This window comes from Coffea arabica, chromosome 6c, assembly GCF_036785885.1.
Source record: "Coffea arabica cultivar ET-39 chromosome 6c, Coffea Arabica ET-39 HiFi, whole genome shotgun sequence".
NCBI lineage: Eukaryota > Viridiplantae > Streptophyta > Magnoliopsida > Gentianales > Rubiaceae > Coffea > Coffea arabica.
In genome coordinates, this window is record NC_092320.1 from 7,165,357 (window position 1) to 7,187,725 (window position 22,369).

General features: G+C 37.3%; 3 protein-coding genes and 1 long non-coding RNA gene across 11 annotated transcripts; 2 read left to right on the forward strand and 2 right to left on the reverse strand.

Annotated features, from left to right (window-relative positions):
• The first annotated feature begins 794 nt into the window (after positions 1-794).
• Positions 795-5,665, forward strand: LOC113692665 (protein PHOX1). Its single transcript, XM_027211133.2, has 3 exons — positions 795-3,615; positions 3,720-3,953; positions 5,407-5,665. The coding sequence occupies exons 1-2, from the start codon at positions 1,554-1,556 to the stop codon at positions 3,866-3,868; spliced, it is 2,211 nt and encodes a 736-aa protein (XP_027066934.1). The 5' UTR covers positions 795-1,553; the 3' UTR covers positions 3,869-3,953; positions 5,407-5,665.
• Positions 5,666-6,182: 517 nt separating this feature from the next.
• LOC113692667 (uncharacterized) lies at positions 6,183-14,612 on the reverse strand. Of its 7 annotated transcripts, none has more exons than XM_027211141.2 (16): positions 14,455-14,601; positions 12,938-13,144; positions 12,723-12,851; positions 12,426-12,636; positions 11,804-11,950; positions 11,208-11,282; positions 11,051-11,122; positions 10,538-10,609; positions 9,688-9,759; positions 9,522-9,593; positions 8,989-9,060; positions 8,756-8,827; positions 8,021-8,164; positions 7,380-7,451; positions 7,120-7,266; positions 6,183-6,599 (listed from the first exon to the last, which is right to left on the reverse strand). In XM_027211141.2, the coding sequence occupies exons 2-16, from the start codon at positions 13,130-13,132 to the stop codon at positions 6,412-6,414; spliced, it is 1,740 nt and encodes a 579-aa protein (XP_027066942.1). In that variant the 5' UTR covers positions 13,133-13,144; positions 14,455-14,601; the 3' UTR covers positions 6,183-6,411. The 7 variants fall into 7 exon arrangements, with proteins under 7 accessions (XP_027066942.1, XP_027066941.1, XP_027066939.1 ...); XM_027211140.2 differs by having other exon boundaries at positions 12,938-13,156; positions 14,455-14,596; XM_027211138.2 differs by having other exon boundaries at positions 12,938-13,156; positions 14,436-14,577.
• Positions 14,613-17,527: 2,915 nt separating this feature from the next.
• LOC140008389 (protein S-acyltransferase 24-like) lies at positions 17,528-22,369 on the reverse strand. Of its 2 annotated transcripts, none has more exons than XM_072052505.1 (11): positions 22,270-22,369; positions 21,576-21,655; positions 21,283-21,446; positions 20,419-20,557; positions 20,224-20,323; positions 19,798-19,855; positions 19,528-19,605; positions 19,346-19,444; positions 18,624-18,702; positions 18,339-18,487; positions 17,528-18,106 (listed from the first exon to the last, which is right to left on the reverse strand). In XM_072052505.1, coding segments are annotated over exons 1-11 (1,389 nt in total). In that variant the 5' UTR covers positions 22,272-22,369; the 3' UTR covers positions 17,528-17,665. The 2 variants fall into 2 exon arrangements, with proteins under 2 accessions (XP_071908606.1, XP_071908607.1); XM_072052506.1 differs by having other exon boundaries at positions 22,283-22,323.
• Positions 17,915-18,707, forward strand: LOC140008390 (uncharacterized). Its single transcript, XR_011815776.1, has 2 exons — positions 17,915-18,052; positions 18,304-18,707. It is a non-coding gene; the product is annotated as an uncharacterized lncRNA (long non-coding RNA).

Sequence of the window (22,369 nt, forward strand, 5' to 3'; positions counted from 1 at the left end):
CCCTACTCATTAATAAGTATATATAGAGTATTGATTTGGATTCTACTGTAGAATATATATATGGTCATCAGCAATATACTGTATGTGGTCCTGTGGCTGGGGTCAAAAACTATTTATCTTCCACCCACGTCTTTAACGTAAAGCGAAGCCTTTTCGAAGTTATTAGGCAAATTGCTCTTTCAAGTTTCAACCCAAAACCAAACGGAGAAGAAAGAAACCCATGGAATGGAATGGAAGAGCCACTGTTCCGCGTCCAACCTTTACTTCAAGTTTGGGTTACTTGCAACTCTCAAATTCTTCTTTCCTTTTCCATTTTTTCCAGAACCTTTTTCGTTGTATATTTGCAGAAAAAACGAACGTTCTCCAAACGAGCTCATAAAAATTGATGCTTGACGGTAGTGAAAATCTACTAGAGCATTTAATTTTTTATTTGGAATTGGTGTTCATATTAACATTTCCAAAAAAAAAAAAAAAAAACTTTTTCTAGAACGGTCTCTGTCTGTTCTAGGGATTGCATTTTGTTTAAGGTTTCAAGTGCTTTGAGGTAGTTGAGAGTCAACAGTCAAATCAACGAGATATTTGCCGTTGGCTTCCGCACGCAAAAGAACACTTTCCCCCACAACCTTGGATAACACGGAAGTGCGGGCTCCACTACCATTGTCGGGTTGTCATAGCGGTGAGGTCATCAACAAGAAAAAATACATAAATCCACCGGTAGGGGAAAAAAAAAAAAAAAAGAATTTCGAGCTTCATATTTTTGTGGCTTTAAAGGTCAGGATTGCTCGAAACTCTTTAACAAGATACAAGGAAAAGAACGACAAGGCGTTAGCGGTCGGCATTTCTTCAAATTCCCTTAACCAATATCCCAATTTTCTCACCGGAAACCTCCTGAAACGTATTTGATGGTTCTTGAAGAAAGTCAGAATCTTTAAGTTAAGTGCGCTTCATCTTATATATTATTATTCCTTACTTGTACTTGACTCCTTCAAGGATAAAGCCACAATCTGGATTGTCAAATATCTCTTATTTTGTAGCTGCAAATAAGGTCTCTTTTCTGTACTACAGTTTTTCCCTCTGAATTAGGATATCTCCTGGTTTGGAGGGAAATAAACGGGGATTTCTAGGTATAATTTGCGGGCTTTCCATTTCTCAGGTATCTGTGTGTTATTGAAGAGATAAAAGAGTTTGGTTCTTCGAGTTGTTTGTGTGTGGTTTTGATTAGTTGCCAGAGTTTTTACGAGATATTATTTTTTTTTGTGGGTTTTTGTTGTTGTCCTACATTCGAGCTTGTTTCTAGTTGGTGAATCTATTTGTGCTCAATTGGATTGGCTCGCTGCTAGAGTCGAAAGTTTGAAGCTTTATAAAATTGTGATTTTGTTCTTGAAGGTCTGAGTCTAAAGGTGCTAATTGTTTTTCTCATAAAAGAAAGAAGGGGATTCACCCGCTTAGTTTTCCTAGATTGAATTGGGTTTAAATGTTTGGGGTCGAATTAACATTTTAAGGTACTTTGTGAACGTGAATATTAGTTTAGCTTGAGACGTATTGTATAGACAATGGGGAGGCGAAGTATGAAGAACAAACAATCAGGAGGTAAATCTGGCGGATCCAACGTGAAGCAGAGTAAAGGAAATGGGAATAGCCCAAGAGCTTATGACAAGGACACTGCAGTCTTCATTTCTATGTCACGTGACCTGAAGGATGAAGGAAATAAGTTGTTTCAAAAGAGGGACCATGAAGGAGCTATGTTGAAATATGACAAGGCAATAAAATTGCTCCCCAGAAATCATATAGATGTTTCCCATCTGCGGAGTAATATGGCTGCGTGTTATATGCAGATGGGCCTGAGCGAGTACCCCAGGGCTATCCATGAGTGCAATTTAGCTCTTGAAGTCACCCCTAAGTACAGTAAGGCACTCTTGAAGAGAGCTAGGTGTTATGAGGCTCTGAATAGGTTGGATTTGGCCTTGAGAGATGTTAATTCAGTGCTGAAGATGGAGCCTAACAATCTTATGGCAACTGAGATTTATGAAAGGTTGAAAAGAACAATAGAGCAAAAAGGTTCGACTGCAAATGACATTCCTGTAGATCTGGTCCCATTACCTGAATCTGTTGAACCACCTTTTACTTCAGATCCAATAGAGATTTTGAAAGAGAAAGTCCAAAAGAAGAAAATCAACAAAATAGAAGAAAAGAAGGTAGATGACAAGAATGAAGGAGCGGAAGGTGCTATAGAAGTTGAAAAGAATTCTGAGCCGGAGATTAATGCAACAGAGACTGAGAGCAAATTTGAGGAGGAAGTTGAGGACAAGATCGAGGAGAAGAAAGCTGAAGATAAATTGGTGGTGGAGGAAAGAATAACTAGCATCACTGATAAAGAGCCTAAGCAGACAATAAAATTAGTGTTTGGAGAAGATATAAGGTGGGCCCAGATTCCTGCTAATTGTAGCATTTTGCAGCTAAGGGAGGCTATAAGTGACCGGTTCCCAACATCGAGAGCTGTTCTTATGAAATACAGGGACCAAGAAGGTGATTTGGTCACAATCACTAATACTGAGGAACTAAGGTTGGCTGAAGCAGCTGCTGATCACGGTTCTTTCAGGTTGTATGTCGTGGAAGTTAGTCCAGAGCAAGATCCATTTTATGAGAAGGTAAAAAGGAAAGAAGAAATGCACACACTTGACATTAAAGAAACCCAAAAGATGCAAAATGGAAATTTGGGAAGAAGTATGGAGTTTCTAAATAGACCATTTTGTATTGAGGATTGGATCATCCAGTTTGCTTACCTATTCAAGAACTATGTTGGATTTGATCCTGATTCTTACTTAGATCTGCATGAGCTTGGAATGAAGCTCTACTCTGAGGCTTTGGAAGAGACAGTCACGAGTGAAGAGGCACAAGACCTGTTCAACATGGCTGCTGAGAAGTTTCAGGAGATGGCTGCTTTGGCTTTGTTCAACTGGGGGAATGTACATATGTCAAGGGCCAGGAAGAGAGTTTACCTCACTGAAGATGCTTCAAGGGAGTCTGTGTTAGAGCAGGTGAAAATTGCATATGGTTGGGCACAAAAGGAATACTCCGCAGCTGGTAAGAAATATGAAGAAGCACTTCTTATCAAGCCAAATTTCTATGAAGGCATTCTAGCTCTTGGGCAGCAACAGTTTGAGCAGGCAAAGCTTTCATGGTATTACGCGATTGGGACAAATGTTAATTTGGAATTGTGGCCTTCTACAGAAGTTCTTCAGCTTTACAACAATGCTGAGGAAAATATGGAAAGGGGTATGCAGATGTGGGAGGAAGCAGAAGAACTGCGTTTATTTAATCTGCACAACCCAAATAAAATCAAAGCCATGTTGCAGAAAATGAAGTTGGATGACATGTTCACGGACGTGTCAGAAGATGAAGCTACCGAGCAGGCAACAAATATGAGGTCTCAGATAAATCTGTTGTGGGGTACCATGCTTTATGAAAGATCAATAATGGAATTCAAGCTAGGGCTTCCTGTTTGGCAAGAATGTTTGGAGGTTGCTGTAGAAAAGTTTCAACTTGCTGGGGCTTCTCCAACAGATATTGCTGTTATGATAAAAAATCACTGTTCCAATGATACTGCATCAGAAGGTGAATCTTGACACGCATATCTTTGGGTGTAGTTGAATCATTTTAAGTAAAATGTAATTTGATTTTTGCTTGCCAATATTTCTGACAACTTTGATTGCTTTTAGGCTTGGGATTCAACATTGATGAGATAGTACAGGCATGGAATGAGATGTATGAAGCAAAAAGGTGGCAGAGCGGTATTCCTTCTTTTCGCCTGGAACCATTGTTGAGGCGACGAGTTTCTAAGCTTTTTTATGCCCTTGAACATGCATAAGCTTTTGCTGATTGCACTCCTTGCGAAGCTGAAAAGACTTTTTAAACTACTCGTCACTGTTATCACTCTAGTGCTTGCAGACCATGTAAGTTGTGGCATGCTAATGATACTACTTGCATACTCAGAGAATTTTCGAACTGTATATTTTGCTGTTATCCCTTGGTGGTGATATTTTCTAACTGTACATTTTAATGTTAATCATACTCTTCACGAATATCTCACTGTTATGTAGGTAACCAAAATTTTGGACTCATAACTGCATGTATGACTGATTGTTCCCCGTTATTTTAAAGCCATGGATTAAAAGCCATTGGAGGTGCATTTTTATGTCCATTGTCAAACCTCCAATTTTTGGTGCCTAAGGGAACTTAGACTCACTGCTGTGTAATCTGCTCAAACTAGATGGAATGCAGTATCAGTCTAGTTGTATAATTTTCGCCACTGATTAAACGAGAGAAGCATTTTTTTACATGACCCTATTTCTGCCAATATTCCTACTATATCATATAATTTTCAGTCCTTACAAATTTTTTTTCCCCCATGCCATTCTGAGATTTGAAAATGGGAACAGGGCCTGAAATATATAAAACATTTGACTTCTGAGGCTAGTCTAAATCAGTGCTGTGTGCAAGATAATTTTCAAAGCAACGCTTGCTATGCATTTTAAATGCTATAGTCCTGTGTAGACTATGATTGCCAAACTAATGGAACACCATGAAAAAGAACCGGAAGCTGGTAAGACGCTTGTCTAGTCGTATGTTAAACTATTCAACAAGGCCTAAATCTTTTTTATGGCAGCGGTGTAGTATAATAGAAGATCGAGAGTAATTCTGAACATGGCAACTTGCTAATCGGTTAGGTTGCATTTGTGACGATATGGGGACTTGATGAAATCATGCCTTCTCTTTCCATCTTTCATTTTCTGCATTTGTTTGCATCTAAAAGTATATGAAAATCCTTGAAATCAAATCTTAAGTGGAAAACCCAACAGATTATTACCAATCTACGCATGCAACTGTGTTGACGTTCAGCTAATGCAATGAGAATTGGAGGTCAATTCTTGTATGCTGTAGAGGAATTGTATGCATTCACAGTAGAATATTGACATCCATTAACATTATCACTGAAGATTTGTTGGGGCTCCTGGTTAAGTTCTCTCATGCGATGCTATATACTCTAGTAGTGTATGTGAATCATTATGTGGAGGACAGAACTGCTGACGCATCAGCATGTTGTTAAACTTGTAATTCTGATTATAGCAAAGAACTTGGTCACAATTTCAGAATTACTCCATGAACCCTAGAAAGGAAGAGCTTGTCATCATTTTTACATAGGAAAAATGCTAAAAATCAACGGTTGTCAGCATGGTCTCCTCCTATGCTTACATAAATCATATGTTATGTATAGGTCGCTCGTATTGTCAGCAAGTTGTTGTTGCCTAACGTTTTGTATGTTTTGAGTGTAAGATTGATTTTTCTGTTTGCATTTGACATCACGTTTGTTGCTTACGCTGATACATGGACCAAATCATGCTGCAGGTTTTTGATGCTGTATCAGCTGTGGGCTGCCCACAGCTCTTGTATCCACTTGGAAAATGCATCCCAATAGTATGACAGCCATGTTTTTGTATCTCACATAGGACGACGAGCTTTTTGTTTCATTCTCTTGGGCAAGATGTAGTGGCAGAGATTTCGTTTTTGCTTGTTTCTGCTCGGCCATCTTTGCCTCTCCGTTATAAGTTAATCATGACCCTTTAGATGGTAGTGTCTCTTTTTTTCTTTTTCTTTTTTTCTAAAATTTTTCTGTAGAGTGTGATATCTGCTGGTTTGTCATTCTTGACCTACAAAAAGTCGGTTGTTGTAATGCAGTGTGCACATGTGCGTATCTTGCATCAGTGTGTGGGAAAGAAAAGACAGTTGTACTAAATTCATAGGATGAGTATAGACATATCTTCTAATCTTATATATATTATTGGGGTTATTTTAATGTGTGCGTAGACATATCTTCTAATCTTATATATATTATTGGGGTTATTTTAATGTGTGCGTCTTATGTTACCATCCATGCAATCTGATCAATTAAATGCAACCCCTCCTCGTCGTTCATTTATTTGACGATCTATTCCCACAATAATGAATGCTTTAGTCATTTAATAAAATTGCACACTGTAGCATTAGTACGGAAGAAACAAGATTTGACGAATTTACATGGCAACCTGTCTTTCGGGTGATATCTGCTAGTAATGGCACGCACGCAACGGGAAAACGTAGAGATTAGAACATTCAATGGGTCATTTAGTTCCAAAAGAACAGAATTTGCCAAAAAAAGAGTGTACTTCATTATTATCATCCATCCCATGGAACAACAACAACAAGTGTTTAGTGTATTTACAGCCCCCATTTTGATTTATACCCACAACGTTCTTCCCTTTCTTGTTAAATCTTCAAAACAACCCTCCCGACTGCTAGCTTAGCTAGAGTATTTACACAGCAAATAGCAGGCAGCCAAACGGCTCGTAATACCTGACCTGACCATTTTTGTGTCTAGCACTCGGGGCGGAACCTTACGAGATTTGGGAGGAACTTGGACTGAAGCTTTCTGATTTCTGATCCGGTCACATTGCAGAAGTCCAAATACAATGAACTCAAATGCTTCAGAGGCTTCAGATACTCCAGACCCTCATTCGTGATGCGCGAATACGACACATTCAGACATACCAGCGCAACCAGCCCTGCATGCATTTTTCAGCAATGACCATTTCAAAATCTTCAGTACTTGTTCATAGGGCATTTGCCTACATAGTGCTGCTTTTTTTTTTTTTTCGAAATCAAAAGAAATAGCACTATTGAAGATTTTACCAGCCTTTCCTAAATAACTAACAAGTCAATCTAAGAAGTCATCCACTCCTCAGGTGGCCTTTTCTTCTTTAATTTTATGGAGTCGTCGATTTCCAATCAGCTTTAATTTATTTCATTCTATTTTTTAAGCTCAGAAGTCTGACATTAGTGCAATACCAATACTTTATAATTCCAAAAAAAAAGAACTACCAATATCAGGATAAATAACCCAACTAAATTAAATACAGCAGACAGAAATTTAAAAAAAAAAAAAAAAATACTGGGCTGGAAAATCCAAGAGGTATTGGACTAGACATAACTCTTTTTAGTTACACAAAAAGCTTCAACCTCTCGCAAAGTTAAACCAGCATAAGCATATCTCTCATGCCCAAAGCGGCATTAGAGCAGACATACCAGAGATAAACTTCAAAGCTGTATCAGTAAGGTCGAGATTTTGTGACAGGTTCAAAATCATCAGGGAGGTAAGATATTTGATATTCTTCACTCCAGCATCCGTCAGCTTTCCACCGCATAAGTCGAGAGATTGTAGGTTTTTGAAATCTAATTTAAGATTAAAAAAAAAAAAAAGAAAAGAAAAGGAACAGATGGTCAATCAAACAATAGCTAGCAGTCAATAATGAAGCTAGGTCAGAGGAATGAGAAAAGGGAGTTACATGACAAGCAGTTTACTCCAGAGTCTGAAATATGAGCTCCAAACAGATCCAAGTGGGTCACTTCAGTCAAACCTGCACTAGGAAGTATTATGCATTTAAGTCGCGACAAAATACATCAGTGAAGCTATAGAATATTCTTCAGGTCATACAACCAGGTTGGACAATATTAACCAGACAATTAGGAAAATCCACAAGCGGAAAATGTGAATATTAACAGAAAAAAGAGGTAAGCAATCTACATAGTACTTAACCTCCACTCTACTTTCCTGATAAACTACCAATAGTTATAGTACTTTAAATTGAGCTATGTTGCCACCTCCGCTCTGGGACGAGAGACAAACAAGAAAAAAGGACAGAAATAATTTTTCTTCCAAAAATGGTTCTAAAAGAAAGAAATACATGTTGCCTCAGTTTAGGAAATCCAATTACATATGCCATCATCATAACATCATTAGATTATAAAAAAAAAAAAAAGATCAACAACCAAAAAGAGAAGTATTAAGTGACCACGACGCAGATGAGCAATTAGGAACTAACATTAACAGCATCAAACCTCATCCAGAAGGAAAACAGATATAATGGCACTTGTGACGGACAATGTGAAGATGAAAATCCACACACGTAATCCATTTCATCATTACCTGTAAGCATTTCCAGACCATGGTCAGTAATTTGGGGAGCGTCCAAATTCAGTGATTTGAGATTTGTCAACTGGGATAACTTTTCCAACCCACCATCAGTTACTGATGTAAATGACAGATTGATTTCCTCCAAGTTGGTCAGACCTTAGATGTCAGATAGACTCGAGTCAATATATTCTCCAAATATAACACATGCAGAAGGTAACAGAAATAATACCAGGTCTATTATAAGTTGCAAAATCCACATTATAGCTTATCCATTAAAACACAAAAGTTGCAGACAATCCCAACATTTTGCAGTAAAAAAGTTGAGATTAGAATCAACTTAATCATTTCCAAATTACAATAATCAAAATAATCCAAGCTCTAATTTCCATTTTGTGGCAGTATAACCTAATGATGTTACGATTGACAGGCACGAAAAACAATAAACAGAATTTATTTTTAAATATTTCTCGCTCCATTTAGCTTCCCTGTGCGCGCAACGCAAATCATTGCACTAACCAAAATAAAAAATTTCAGCAATCATTCACGAAGTCTATATCAACAGACACAAAATAAATTCTTGAAACAATACAACTAAAAGAGTCATATGCATGAGAGAGCAGCAATTGTGCTTTCCATTGAAAGATATGAGAGGGCATTCAAAACATAGCTCTGCTAAAAAAAGAGTTCTAAATTACTCATCAAGCACCTCGGAAAGTACCACACAGCGGTGTAAGAACAACATCCTACCAGATAGATGGCGAAGCCCTTCATTACCAACTTCAGTATCTGACAGGTGAAGCTTTCTTAAACCTTGTAGCCCTGAAATATTCAAATACAGTCTCATTTAAGTCAATAGAAATCTTCACTTCAATATTTACTCATGAAGACATGAGTTACCAACTTTAACGGGTCAGACAAAAGAATGTTTGTTTTACTCGTTGAAAACACCTACTTGTCATTAAATATAAACAAGTAACTACCAACTAAGTTAGCAAGTCCGCCATCACCAACACGTGTGGAATCCAGATTTAGACTTTCCAATCTTGTTAGACCTAAAAAAAGACAAATAACAAAGTGAAAATTTCTGATTATCCATGAAACAACAGCAAAATATATCACATTTGCATGTGCCTGTAAGGATATTTGGATGACACACCATACAAAGCAAACATTTTGGTTTTAGATTCAGAGAAGTGCAATACTTGGCATAACATTCAAAAGATTTATTTAGTTTATATAGCTTGAAGTATTTAACTCTGAAATAGAATCAACCTTTGTAGAATTCAAAGAAATCTTATATATTATCCAAATCCTTAATTAGCCAGATGGATCAATGAACTAGGTATGTCATGGAACATGTTCCACTGCAGATCCATCAATTGGGTAAAAGCAACAAATATACATTCGTAATATGTGAAAACAAAATAATGCTATTACATAGATTCAAATGAATGTTTTGCTAGATCTATAGATATTAGAAGGTGAAATTGTACACGGAAGGCAAGGAAATAACCTTTCAGATGCACTAGACATGCATCTGTAACATCATTGAACCCCAAATTCAACACCTTCAAATGTCTGAATGCTGCAGGATCGACAATAAAACTCTAAGCTCAAGGGAAAAAATAATCTTGCATTTTGAAGACAGTCACATGAAGTGCATAACCTTAAAAAATCACCTGAAATTATGTCAAATCCATCATCAGAAAGAGAACACCTATTCAGATCCAAATGCTGCAGCGAAATAAGAGCTGACAAAAAGATAATAAACAATAAGAATAAAAGGCCACCAGTATAAAAGTGAATGGAAGTCGTAAAACCAACAAGGAAAAACTGCTTGGTGATTAGGTCTAAGGACAACTAGTTGCATCCAAATCTACTACTAAAATCGGAGAGGGTGTTCTATGTCCCAACTCATTGACCTCCCACGTCATAGTGGAGAAACCTAACCCAGTGTTAAGGTTCACTCCTAAAGTAGTGAAATACACACTATATATGTTGCGTAAAGTCAATAGCCCTATGAAATAAGTCTGAAGCATGAGATAGGACCATCAAAGTAAGGAACATAAATAGTTTAATCCCCATTCAGACGTAGGCAATGGAAATCCTCATTGCAGCTCTAAATGCAATGACTAAGGTATGAAAGTGAATCACAGAAATCCTACTCCAATACAAATAAGGCAGTTGCATTGATATAAACAACTTAATGTTCTCCTACATAAGATAGATTTTTGCTTATTTCTTTTTGCGTCATTAATCACTAGAAATAGAATATTTGCAAAAACACCCAGCAATATAGATTTGGCGTATAACTTGCAAATTAATTACCCAGTGGATCACTTGCAACAGATTTCTGATAACTGCCATAGAATATTCCCAAGATCAAAACATGCAATTTCTTCATTCAACATCGTTGACTTGAGTTTATCAAATAAATGCAGTACAATTCAATATAAATCTCCAAATCCAACTGTTGTTTCCCTTGATCTAATACATCTACAGGATCAGGAAAAATATAGAGGAAGAAACCTGAAATTGGATCCAAACATGATGCAGTAACATTGCATCCTTCCACAGTGAGTGAGATGAGATTGCTTAAACCTGTCACAGCATGTGGTGTCATTAGGAGGCCATGCTTGATCTAATTAATAAATGAAAATTAGATGTAATTACTAACAAAACACACAAAATCAACAATATATAGAAACTTTATTTTAACAAATTGGATAACTGAAAGGAACCAATAACCTGTGATAGCTTAGTGAGCAAGTTTAACTTTATCGCAGTATTGATTACAGATTGAAAGAAGAGAGAGACATGAGAACCTCTAGAAATATTTCAAGTTCTACATTAGCAGAGGTATTTTTGGGTGCAAATACAATTCTTTTAAAGTTAAATTTCTTCCAATCTCTCAATAGAGCTTCCTGTCTAAATGTTACTCTCAGACTAAGCCAGTTTAGTAGAATGTGATTTACAGAAATACAGTAGATAGTCATTCATCGTTACTAAAAAAGAAATGACATAGGAAATACTCAGCCGTACCTTCCAAATATGAAACTCCAATGTTCGTAATGTTAACAGATGAAATCTGTAATTCCTTCAAATTTATAAGCCCTGAAGCATGAAAATTTGAAGATCAACAAATTCCACCAAAAGTTGAGCACTTGCAACGCAAAGCAGACGGTGCTCCCAAAAATACCTGCAAGAGACTCCATGTCGGAATCTGTAATGCATTTACAACACCTGATCTTAAGAGACTTCAGCTTTGTCAGACCTGTAAGAAGAAGACTTCTATGCTGAGATCAAAGCAAGCAATAAACTAACAATCCCTTTGACAGAATCAGCACTTAATAAAATTAGCATAAGAACTAAAACCAGTGACTGAACTTGTACCAGTGCAAGAAACCGCCTATCAAAGACTTGTTTTGTGGTTCAAAAGTCCTTTTTTCTTTTTCCTGTGAGGGTCTCTCATATTCTTCTAGTCCAAAACTTGACAACACTTTGTTCAACATGGAAAAACATGGATACCATACCCAACTCAAGGAGTATAAATGCCAATTACACAACAATATCATGGTCTACCAGAGGATTTGCCAAATACAAATTTTAGCATACTTCAGTTATTATACACTCTGTGTGTGTGTGTCTCACAGAGAAAGAGAGAGAGAGAGAGAGAGAGAGAGAGAGAGGGATGGATAGTTGGAAGGGAGAGGGATGACAAGAGTGTAAAAGGTTTCAATAGATATGGCAGGAGTCCTTTTTCCTGAAAGCTAGATACTTAGAAAGAAAGCTAACCTTTTAGATGCACAAGTCCACCATGAATCCTAGGGCACCTATCAAAATCCAACTTTTCCAAATTAAACAGGCTGGATAAAGCCTGCATTCCTTCACGGGTAAGGGCATTGCTTTTGATAAAACCCAAATATGCCAAGTTTGAAAGACCTGAAGCAAGATACCTTAAACTTCAGAATTTTCAACAAATTCATATGACATGTATTTACCAGCAAAATATAACAAAAAAAATACACTAGGACAATTTGCAGTTGGTGAATGACAGTCAGAAATTTTGTCACCCTCAATTTTATGTGATGTGATTGTTTATGCACCATACTCCATTTTTTAAGCCTAAATATGCATATATATGAATAGACATGTAGATACATCTGTAGCAGCAATGTATATACACTGCATATAATGCACAAAGCACTTGCATATACATTTACTAGCCAACGCAACTCGAATTCTCTATGAGATCTTGTAGTTAGCAGGTCATGGAAGATCAAGCATTCCATATTTCCGAGTAATAGTGAAACAACATAAAACCTCCTCAGTACACACACTCACTTAGAGAAATCAATTATGACCGCTATCAGCAAAAGCTGACATATAGAACAGTATGTTAGAATGCAAAACTTACAACCATCAAGTTGCTTTAGGCCATGTTCAGAGACATTATCAAAACGATCAAACAATAGTGCTTGGAGGTTTGAGCAATTCTTAAGCTGAGCCAAGCCTACATCTGTAAGACCAGAACTTGACAGCTGAATGGTAAGTAAAGATGATCCTTGTGAAGTAATGACATCCATCCAACTGTCTTTCACTCGTGGATAATCTGCCAGGCATATATCCTGTCACCATCAGACAGAACAATGAGACAATCAGGCTGTAAAATGATTAAGCAGGATTAAAAGGAAAACCTCCGCCTATCAATCACCTGCAGAGCACAGTCTCTGAAAGCTTTAATGGAACAATCTGAAAGAGCGTGGCAGGAAGCCAGATCATTAAATATCAACTGGCTTATATCTCTTGGCAGCATATAGAATGAAGTATATTTGTGAATTTCCTGTGGAATTTCAAAAGGCCAAGAATTGAATGAGAAAAACGACCACCATTTTTAAATAACAGGGACGCAATTAAAGAAACAAGCACCTGGCGTATCTTGTAAATGCAAAGTTCCATGAGCGATGGACAGCTACCTCCTTGTGGGGGGCAACCAGAATTTGAGTGAACCGAGGCCCTTCGCTCTTTCGAATATCCACATTTGAAGTACATGCCGGAAATGCCTCTATGGAGTCCATATCCATCAGCACTATAATCTCTCTTCAAAGAACAAGCGCCTCCCATCAGAAAATTTTCCTGGAAGAACAGCTTGAGATCAGAAAGAGAGAGAGAGAGAGAGAGAGAGAGAGGGAGATTAGAAAAGTTAGTTACTAATCAGAACACCATATTATCAGCACCTCAAAATGAAGCTACTCTCCGACAATATCACTGATAAAAGTAATCCAATAGCACTCAGCTTAAAAAAAAGTTATTTTGCCCGTCTTTGTCAACTAAAGCCTGATAAAGAAAAAGGAAAAATTGAAAAGACCTCCAACTTATTCTCCTAGTTCTCTTTCTGATCTGGCTAACAATAATTTTCTTTTGATCAATCGTACTTGCCAAATTTGGCACCTTTTTCAAACTATTATAAGGTGAAACAGAATATCTTTCTCAGTCAACCTCATAAAAACTTCTCCTCAATTCGGTTTGTCTGCGAGGAAAGAGCGATGACACTCAAACACAGCACGGCCAGCCAGGCAAGAAAATGGAAGACAAGCCAAATAAGAATACTGTCTTGTGAAAATTTTTAACCATAAAAAAGACCACCATCATGATGCTATATCCAATCCAGGAAAGAAAAGCAAAACTTTAAAAATGCGCATGCAAATGGATTAACAAAAATAAAAAACATATACGCAAGTCATTGTTGCTGAAAACATCAATTTTTACAACAGCACTAAACTAAAACGGAAGAACTACTCATCTTTCCCCTTTCATTCACCACCTACAAACTATCGAAGGAATCTTATCCCCCTCATCTTAATCCATGACTTGGGATTTAGCAAGATATCTTGTCTGACCATAAAGATCGGTCCATCGGCTAAAGAAGGATCACGTATACGCGTCCAACGTCGGTACGTATAACGAGGACACATTTTAGACACAAACGAACCAATGAACGAGTCATTGGTAGTCCAACAAAAAAATAATGACCACCATAAATGAGCCATGGTTTCCCATCATGCTCAACTTTCTCATCACGTTTACGTCAGAACCACCTACCGCGAAGTACACCAGGAAAAAAAAAACCATTCCTTCAACAGTTTTATTATGGACTAAATCCAGACGTATGGAGTACCTGTGACATATAACGAAGAAAAGAACACACTTGGGACAGCTAAGCTGGCAACAAAGATTCCAATTTTAAAGCATACCCCTTACAAAAACAACCGGGGAATAAAATTCAAAAAAAAAAAAAAAAACCAATTCGCACAAGAAGCACTCAGGAAACAAAATGATCAAGATACGAAATGAAGCAACAATTGCATGTTGATTTCATTCACGTGGAAACAGAGGCGTGCCATGATATGATACTACAGACTCGGACCTTAGATAGGTTGAGACACCTGAAAAGAGCAGAATCTCGGAGGGATTAATTTTAATTCCTGTATCGTCGAAAGAAGGAATATGAATCAAGAGTGCGTTATTGAAGTTGGGATGTTAACTGAGTGAGATGAAACTGTCTGCGTATGAGAAAAAGCGACGGAGGAATTGAGGGAAAGGGAGTTGAACCAGAAGGCAAGAAGATCGCGGGGGTTATTAAGAGCGCAGAGGCATCGGAACGGTGGTGGGGCCTAGCCATGAGATGCAGATAACGTGGCTCAATTTGATGTTCGGAGCGTGGCATTTGAATGATGAAAACCCCAGTTCAGATAAGAAAGGGAGGAAGTTATTGGTTTCTTTCGGGAGGGCAGAGGGCAGAGGGCAGAGGGGAGGGCACTGGAGGGGAAAGGTGAGGCGACCTGCATTATGATTATGGGGAATTCTTTACTTTATTAGTAATTAAAAAAAAAAAAAGGGTGGTCATAATTGTCAAAATTACCGCCTCAGGAGTATTAGTGGATGTGCTACAGCGGAATTTTATCTGCGGGTGGTGACGGGACGTTCTTTTTGTTTTTTTGGTAACAAATTGCCAAATACTGGATAGAGATTAGCTGTGGATTTGTTTGGATAGAGTATGATCCAAAATATTATCTAGAATAATTAATGTAATATTTTTTATGATGTGATGTATATGAGATAATAAATAATTAAAAATATGTTTATAATAATGCAAGCGAAATATTATTTAAAAAAAATGAGATATTCAAACAAATCTAGTATTTGGTAGTGGATTATTAAGGAATAATTATTGTAGAACTCCCTCTTTCTTTTTTTTTTCTTCTTTTTTTGTAATTTGATTGTAAGTGAAATAAAAAAAAATCTTAAAAATACATAAAGCTGGATAGAAAACGTATATTTATGATGCAACAAAAAATAATATTTAAAAAATAATTGTTTCATCCAAACACACCCATTGTATCGAGTTACTGTACATCTATCTATAATTATAATAATAATAAGGGATAATTTCAAAAACCTCCTCTGAGATTTTTAACAATTTCACTAGTCTCCCCTAAAATTTATAAAATTACATAAACTTCCTCTAAATTGAAGATTTTTGTATCAAAATTAGTCCAATTAGAAAAAATAATATTAAAAAAATACTTTAAGGAGAGAGATGAAATTTTTATTCCATAAATACCTCTTATGCATATATATAAGTTCTATTAGTAAATGAATAAAAATAATTAAAGTTAGAAACAATCAATACACACATCTCACTATTCCAAAGTTCTTATTTAATAAATCAGACAATACAAATAAGCAATAGAACTACACTGATGATCACAAGATTCAATAAAATAGATTTGTCATCTCTTTTAACATGATATTTGCTATAATTCTTGTGATTTTGAACAGAAAAAATTTGTAAATTTTGCATTTGTTTTCCCTCCTTTCTTCTTTAATAATCTCTAATGATTAAGTAATTAGAGTACTAATTAACTATTAGTAATTAATTAATTGAAATAACTGTTTGGAAATTCTATTAATAATGAACGATGACTTGTAATTATAAAATAAAATCAATTAATATACCTAATGACACTTTAATTTCAGAGGACATTTGTGCAATTTTGTAAACTTCAAGGGAGATTGGTGAATTTATCAGAAACCTCAGGGGCGTTTCTAAAATTATCCCTAAAAATAATAAACAAACAAGGATATATGGATACAACATACGCTGTCGTTTTATTAACCGTCGTCGCCGGATCGGTTCCTCAGCGGAAGAGAAGAGGAGGAGCAGCAAAATCCAAAAGCACACTTTGTTGTTAAAAAAAAAAAAAAAAAGGCGGTGCTGCATTTGGCAGTGTGTCAGGAAATTCGTTGAAGCTTGGACGAAAAGAAGGGAGGATTTTTTATTTTGATTTTGTTTTTGTTTTTGTTTTGGGGTTTAATTGTTTTCAGCTTTACTTCTTCTTTCTGGCCGAGGGGGAAAAAAAACCGCTCAGATACGTAGCAGCGGTCGCACTCGCATGTCGATGCCGAAAGTGGGTGGGACTTAGAATTGTATATAAATAAATATATAAATCGATCCTTATCATTAAAATTTTCGCGGGAAAAATTGATGGTCACTGATTATCCTGAGATTATCCATTTACAACAGATTCATCCATTCAGGACTACTCCGTAAAGCAACTGAATGACAGAAACTGTTTTGGCGGTTTGTGCTTTTTTCGGTTTTCACAAATCTGCTGGCTGTGGCCCTGAGGAACGATGAGATGAGGCCTTTCTCTTTCTTTACAAAATTGGATGTGTGGGGACGCTTTCACCGCCGGGCCGAGAGAGTCCAAGAATTTTCCATAGTCATTGATGGCCAGATAAAGCGATCCACCCATCAGCGTCAAGTGCCCATCATCAACTCCCACTAGTATTACCTGTTGACATTATTATCCTCCAACTACAGGCGAGTGAGGTAATCATCTTTGTTTTCTTCTTTCTTATTCAATCAATTTCTCTCTAAATAAACACTTCCCCCCACTTCCGTTCCGTGTGCGCGTGTATCTTCTTCTTCTTCTCTTGTCTTCAAACACAACACCAGGAGCAGTTTTAAAATCTGACCGCCTTCCCTTCTTCGGTTCTCATCCTTTGGTTTCCAACTTTTTCCGGGGTAAGCGCACAACTTTGCCCAAAAAAAAATTTTTTTTTTTTAATTTTAAAAATGTTTATTTGTCTCGAGGAAAATCCGCATCGCCGTATTCTCCTTTTCTTTTTTCTTTTTTAATAAGAAAAAAGAAGGAAGATAAGGACACGGGAGCAATAATATTATCAAATTCCACTGTGAAGGACCTTTTTTCTCTTATCCTGTCTCTCTGACCTAAACCGCGGAGGCACAACATTTAATGTGAAAGCGAAATAACACATCAGACCGAACCTGATTCAAGTGTAAAAAAATAATAATAATAATAATAAACAAATAGCACGGAAAGAAATTTCTCGGCCATATATATATCATATTACGGATATGAAGCGCGCGCGAAGAGTTCGTATCTCGCTCCCTCTTCGTCTTCCTCAGAAAAGACTACCGACAGGACGGAGTTGGACGAAGCAAAATCAATTTGAATTTTACCTATTGAGGGAACTCCATTGCCTTGTAGCTTACAAACCGTAGCAAGTACAAACAAGCAATTAATCTCTCAATCCACCCCCCGTTACAGCAGAGCCCAGGAGGACTAATCATGACGCGATCACAGATCTCCCGCTGTTCCGACCACCTAGCCCAATTCCTAATCCTACAGGAACGCTATCAGTTTTCTGGTTGTTTTTATGATGAGTACAGTAAGAAGAATGAACATGAGACTGATGGGTGTTTGAGCTCTTATTCACGTTAACTACAACATGACCACCATTCCCCTCGGTGTTGCCATTGGTTTGATGAGAATGGCATGCCCCATTTTGAAGGTTTGACGCCCTCCCAATCTGCATCATCCTGAGACCTTCCGATTCACTTGATTCCTCGTCACGCTCGATGTCTTCATTGTAACCAGTTATCAACAAATCTGAACAGTTCCTCTTACACCCATGATCGTAAGGATTCCTGAACCGCCCCCCAGGCCCCCGCAGGTAGCTATACCGCATTATATTTGCTACCTCGTTCGTCGTAATATTACGAGAGATCTGTGGCACCAAAAAGGAATTAAGATACTGAATTAGTCGAGAAACAACATGATACTTCTCCCAACCAAAAGGGTGAACGTGTTAAAAGACTGATGAAGACCGAGCAAAAACTAAAGCCCGTTCGCTGCAGCCGTTGAGTTGTAAAATCATTTAGGTTCACAAGACAAACATTACTGAAATTTCATCTCCTCCTACAGGGTCTTCTACAAACGTTGGAACTCAGCAAAGATACCTGAGAAGCCTGAACAGCAGTCAAGATAGCCACTCCTGAGAAGAGGAAAATGTCTGAGACAATAAATGCAATAGCACCAACATGTTCGTTTGCAGCATGGCTCAACCATCCCCCAAATGAAGATGGAGCTAGTGGATCGGTCAAGACTCCTGCAGCATAAAGCACGCTCGATATATAGCATTGCAGAAGAACAGGAGGCAAATCATAACGAGATAATAAGCAGGAAAAAAATGCGTGATATGAGGAAGAGAACGAGACATGCATAAAAGGTAAAAAATGGCTTACTTGTAAGAGCAACACCACCAGTTATCACCATGGCCAAGGCTTCCACAACAAGAAATAAGAAGAAATCCCATTTGTTTTTCTGAATGAGATCAGAGCCAGCATAAATCAGATGTACGTTTTATTTTAAACAAGCTGTAGATTCAGAGCCACATACATTTGCAAAAGGAACAGCACATCTACTAAACATTTACACGAGACAATCATATACCCCACATTTATCGACCAAACCAGCTAAGAAATTACCTGTCTTAGTAGTTATTACAACCACCACCACCACCACAAAAAAAAAAAAAAAAAAGCTTGTATTTGGTGGTTTCCATTTCTCCTACATTGAAACCCATAACGTGCACAACTCTATGCAGGTAGGTAACTCCTACATTTACAAGTCAGGTAATACAGAAATTTTCAAGGCCCTCAAGAATCATCAAACTTCTAGGTGTACCAGATCTATGTTTTGCAAGCACACTGCAAATAATGGTTCTGGATATAGCTCTATGCTTTCTCAACTGCAGCAACTTTAACCAATCTTGGACCAGCAGGATAAAAAAAGACCTTATCATTATCTTAAGCTGCCAATGCAACAGTAGCCTAAAACTATTGCCACCACCATGCTCTTTTTTTCTCAAACACTTGGCTTGCTTATGCTACGTGTAATGAGTGATGAAGTATCCAAACAGATATGAATTCATAGGATATAAATGCAAAAGGTTAAAAAAACCAACCTTGCCAATGCAATTAGACACCCAAGGGCAATGATGGTCAAATTGTTCAACACACCGATCACACGTGGAACAGTGCTTTGCACGAAGAGGCCTAACAATCTGATATGAGATGACCAAATTAGGTTAAAAACAACAAATATAAAACTAAAGTCCAAATGAGAAGAGTGAGAAATAGATAGCACCTTGCAGGTAGAGCAAAGCTGAGCCCAGTTCCCAGCAAGTAATGCAGGATGATTTATTTCCATCTTCAGCAAGGGTTCCTAACAGAAAATTACAAATGAAATACTGATAAGATTTCAAGAATATCTCTCAAATGAAATGCAAGTTACATGCATCTAGTCAGAGAGCAAGATTTAACATGAAGGAAGCATTAGTTCGAACAACTTAAGGCCATACATTATTAAGGTTGTAATAGAGAACCAAGAGGAAGAAAAGGGGTTGGGGCAACTTACATCATCTCTTGTATTCTGGGAATCATGCATATTCACCTTAATATAACCTGGATCTGTGCTGCAATAAAAAAAGCCCCACACTTTTAAGCCTATTGCAAGTAAAAGCATTTCTGAAGCTAGTCCTAGTGCTCAACTAAATCAACAAATGACAAAATGGAAATCTTGAAATGGGCAGTTTCAATGTTGGTCGGCCTAATAATTCACCACATCGGCTCAACCAAAGAGATGATCAATGGAAAAGAACAGTGTTGATAACAAGAGTCCTACAGCTTTGGAAAGATTAAGAACTTCAAGATTTTGTAATAGTTTTGACAATTATAAGAACCACCTTTAAGTATCACAACTACTTATCCAGCAGCAAGTCTACAGAAGCATATGAAAGATTGTATTTTAGGTCGCCAACTATATAAAGAAAAAAGGAAGTACCTGCTGCATCTGTAAAACAAAACTAATCCAGAAGTTGCTAGGAAAACACCCAGCCATGCGAGAAGAGCGAAGCCAGCTGTCAATTTTGGCAGATTTGGAGCTGCACTCAAGCGAACGTAATACAGCATATTAGAGGCAATATAACGTGCACAGGTAAGGCCCAAATGAAAAACCAACAACTAGTAGGAAAGGTACCCATGATTACTGAATGAGTGTAGGTCACAAGAAGCAAAAATATTGTGCACCAAAGAACAGGAGCAAGCCCCAATTTTGATAGTTTCCCAAGACGGCTGTTTCCATCACAACGTTTGTCAAGCAGCTTTCTGGCATTACCCTGCAAAACACAAGCTTTATACTTCAGAAACATGGATGCGAAAAGCTGTCAGAAGCCAATAATGTTCAAAGAACTACTGCTCATGTACTGCAAAATGATAGTGGGCTTCGATCTAGGAATCAAAAAGATAAAAAGATAAGCACAGCTCTATTGGAAGTTCACCATGTGGAAAGCCTGCATTACCAGGTTTCTGAAACAATCACCACTCACTGATCCGTTGTGAAATTTTGCATTTTCCAAGGCATATCCACATGAAATTCAAATGACTCACATATAAATGTAGGGATACTTCTGGGAATAGTGATATTTGTGCCAACTTAAGGAAAGAAGATATCATGGTCGTCATGACTATGTGGTCCAAAAAGACTTCTAGAAGGCTGAGACAATGTCCAGGCAAATGATTCTCACAATCTGAAACATGCATATTCCCATGCTACTGACAAAATATATATCTAAAGCAAAAGGAAGCTTCTGTAAAAAAAAGAATCCACAGGGCAAAATATCACATCATCAGTGTCCATAGTAATCAAAGATTTCGTTGCTAACAAATTTTCAGACTTATAGATTTGCACCAAGTTGGCCAAAATATAGTGTGTTGCTAACACAATGCTTTTGAACAAGACAAGCTGACAACCTAAACAGGTGGATTAACTGCGGACAACGGTAGCAATTAACCAATTTAATTGCCATAAATGGTCAATACCAATAGTTTATTAGATACCTACAAGGAAAAATGCAACTTGTCTGTGATTCTTATCAGACGCAAGTTGTGCTGGTGTAAAGCCAGTATTATCTGTCAACATGAGATCTTCCTTCTTGCCAGCCTGTACCAACACTGTGCATGCTTCTAAGTTACCTCTGATAGCAGCCCAATGTAGAGGAGTACAGCCTAAAAGTGGAAGCATTATGAGAGATCAATTTAAATTTAAGCAGTATATTCTCACTTGTTAGTACTTTTCAAACTCATAGTTCATGTCTACAGCAAAGGAAAAAGGGAACAGAAACATTTAAAAGTTACCCTCTTTATCCTGTCTTCCTCTATATGCATCCAAAAATAGCAGAAGACGTATACAGTCTGCAAAACCCTTGTATGCAGCCCTACAATTACATTCCAAAGTGAAAATAGAGCACTCAATACATATTATTGTTATACAGATAAATGGTAAAACTTCAAAAGCTGGCAGCATCTGCAGGCAAAAAGCAACTGATGCACTGGAGCTCTATATTCCCCTTTGCTGTTGATACCAGTATCAAAGAAGGGAAGTATTCAGCATCGGATACTGAATACATATTTAAGATTTAAAGAGATGTAAAAGGCAAAACAACATTCCAACCACACACTTTAAAATGTTGGTTGAATCTGAATTAACTTCAATTTCACATGGATAGCCTAAAGATTGCATATTGATGAAATATGTCAGGCTCATAGGCATGCTGGACAGCTAGCAAGTTCTTGGCAAGTATGTGTCTGCTGAAAACACGACTAAGATCTGATAGAAAGCTAAGAAACCAATAATAGCATATCAGGGGTGAAGAAATCCTCAAAGTTTTCATAACATCTAAAGTTAAGGGATGACATAGTATAAGAAAGACTTGGATAATTCAACAAAAAAAAAATTATGGGTGTTCAAATACCTACATGCCTAGCTGTCAACAGTGTTAAAAAAATTGCAACAAAAGCTTTTCCTCTGATTTTAGAAAATAAAAATTACATTTTTCAAGTACCAGTGCAAAGGGCTCCTTCCATCATTATCAGGGACATCAGGATCAGCATTCCACTTTGTTACAATGTAATAAAGGAAAGATGTCTGA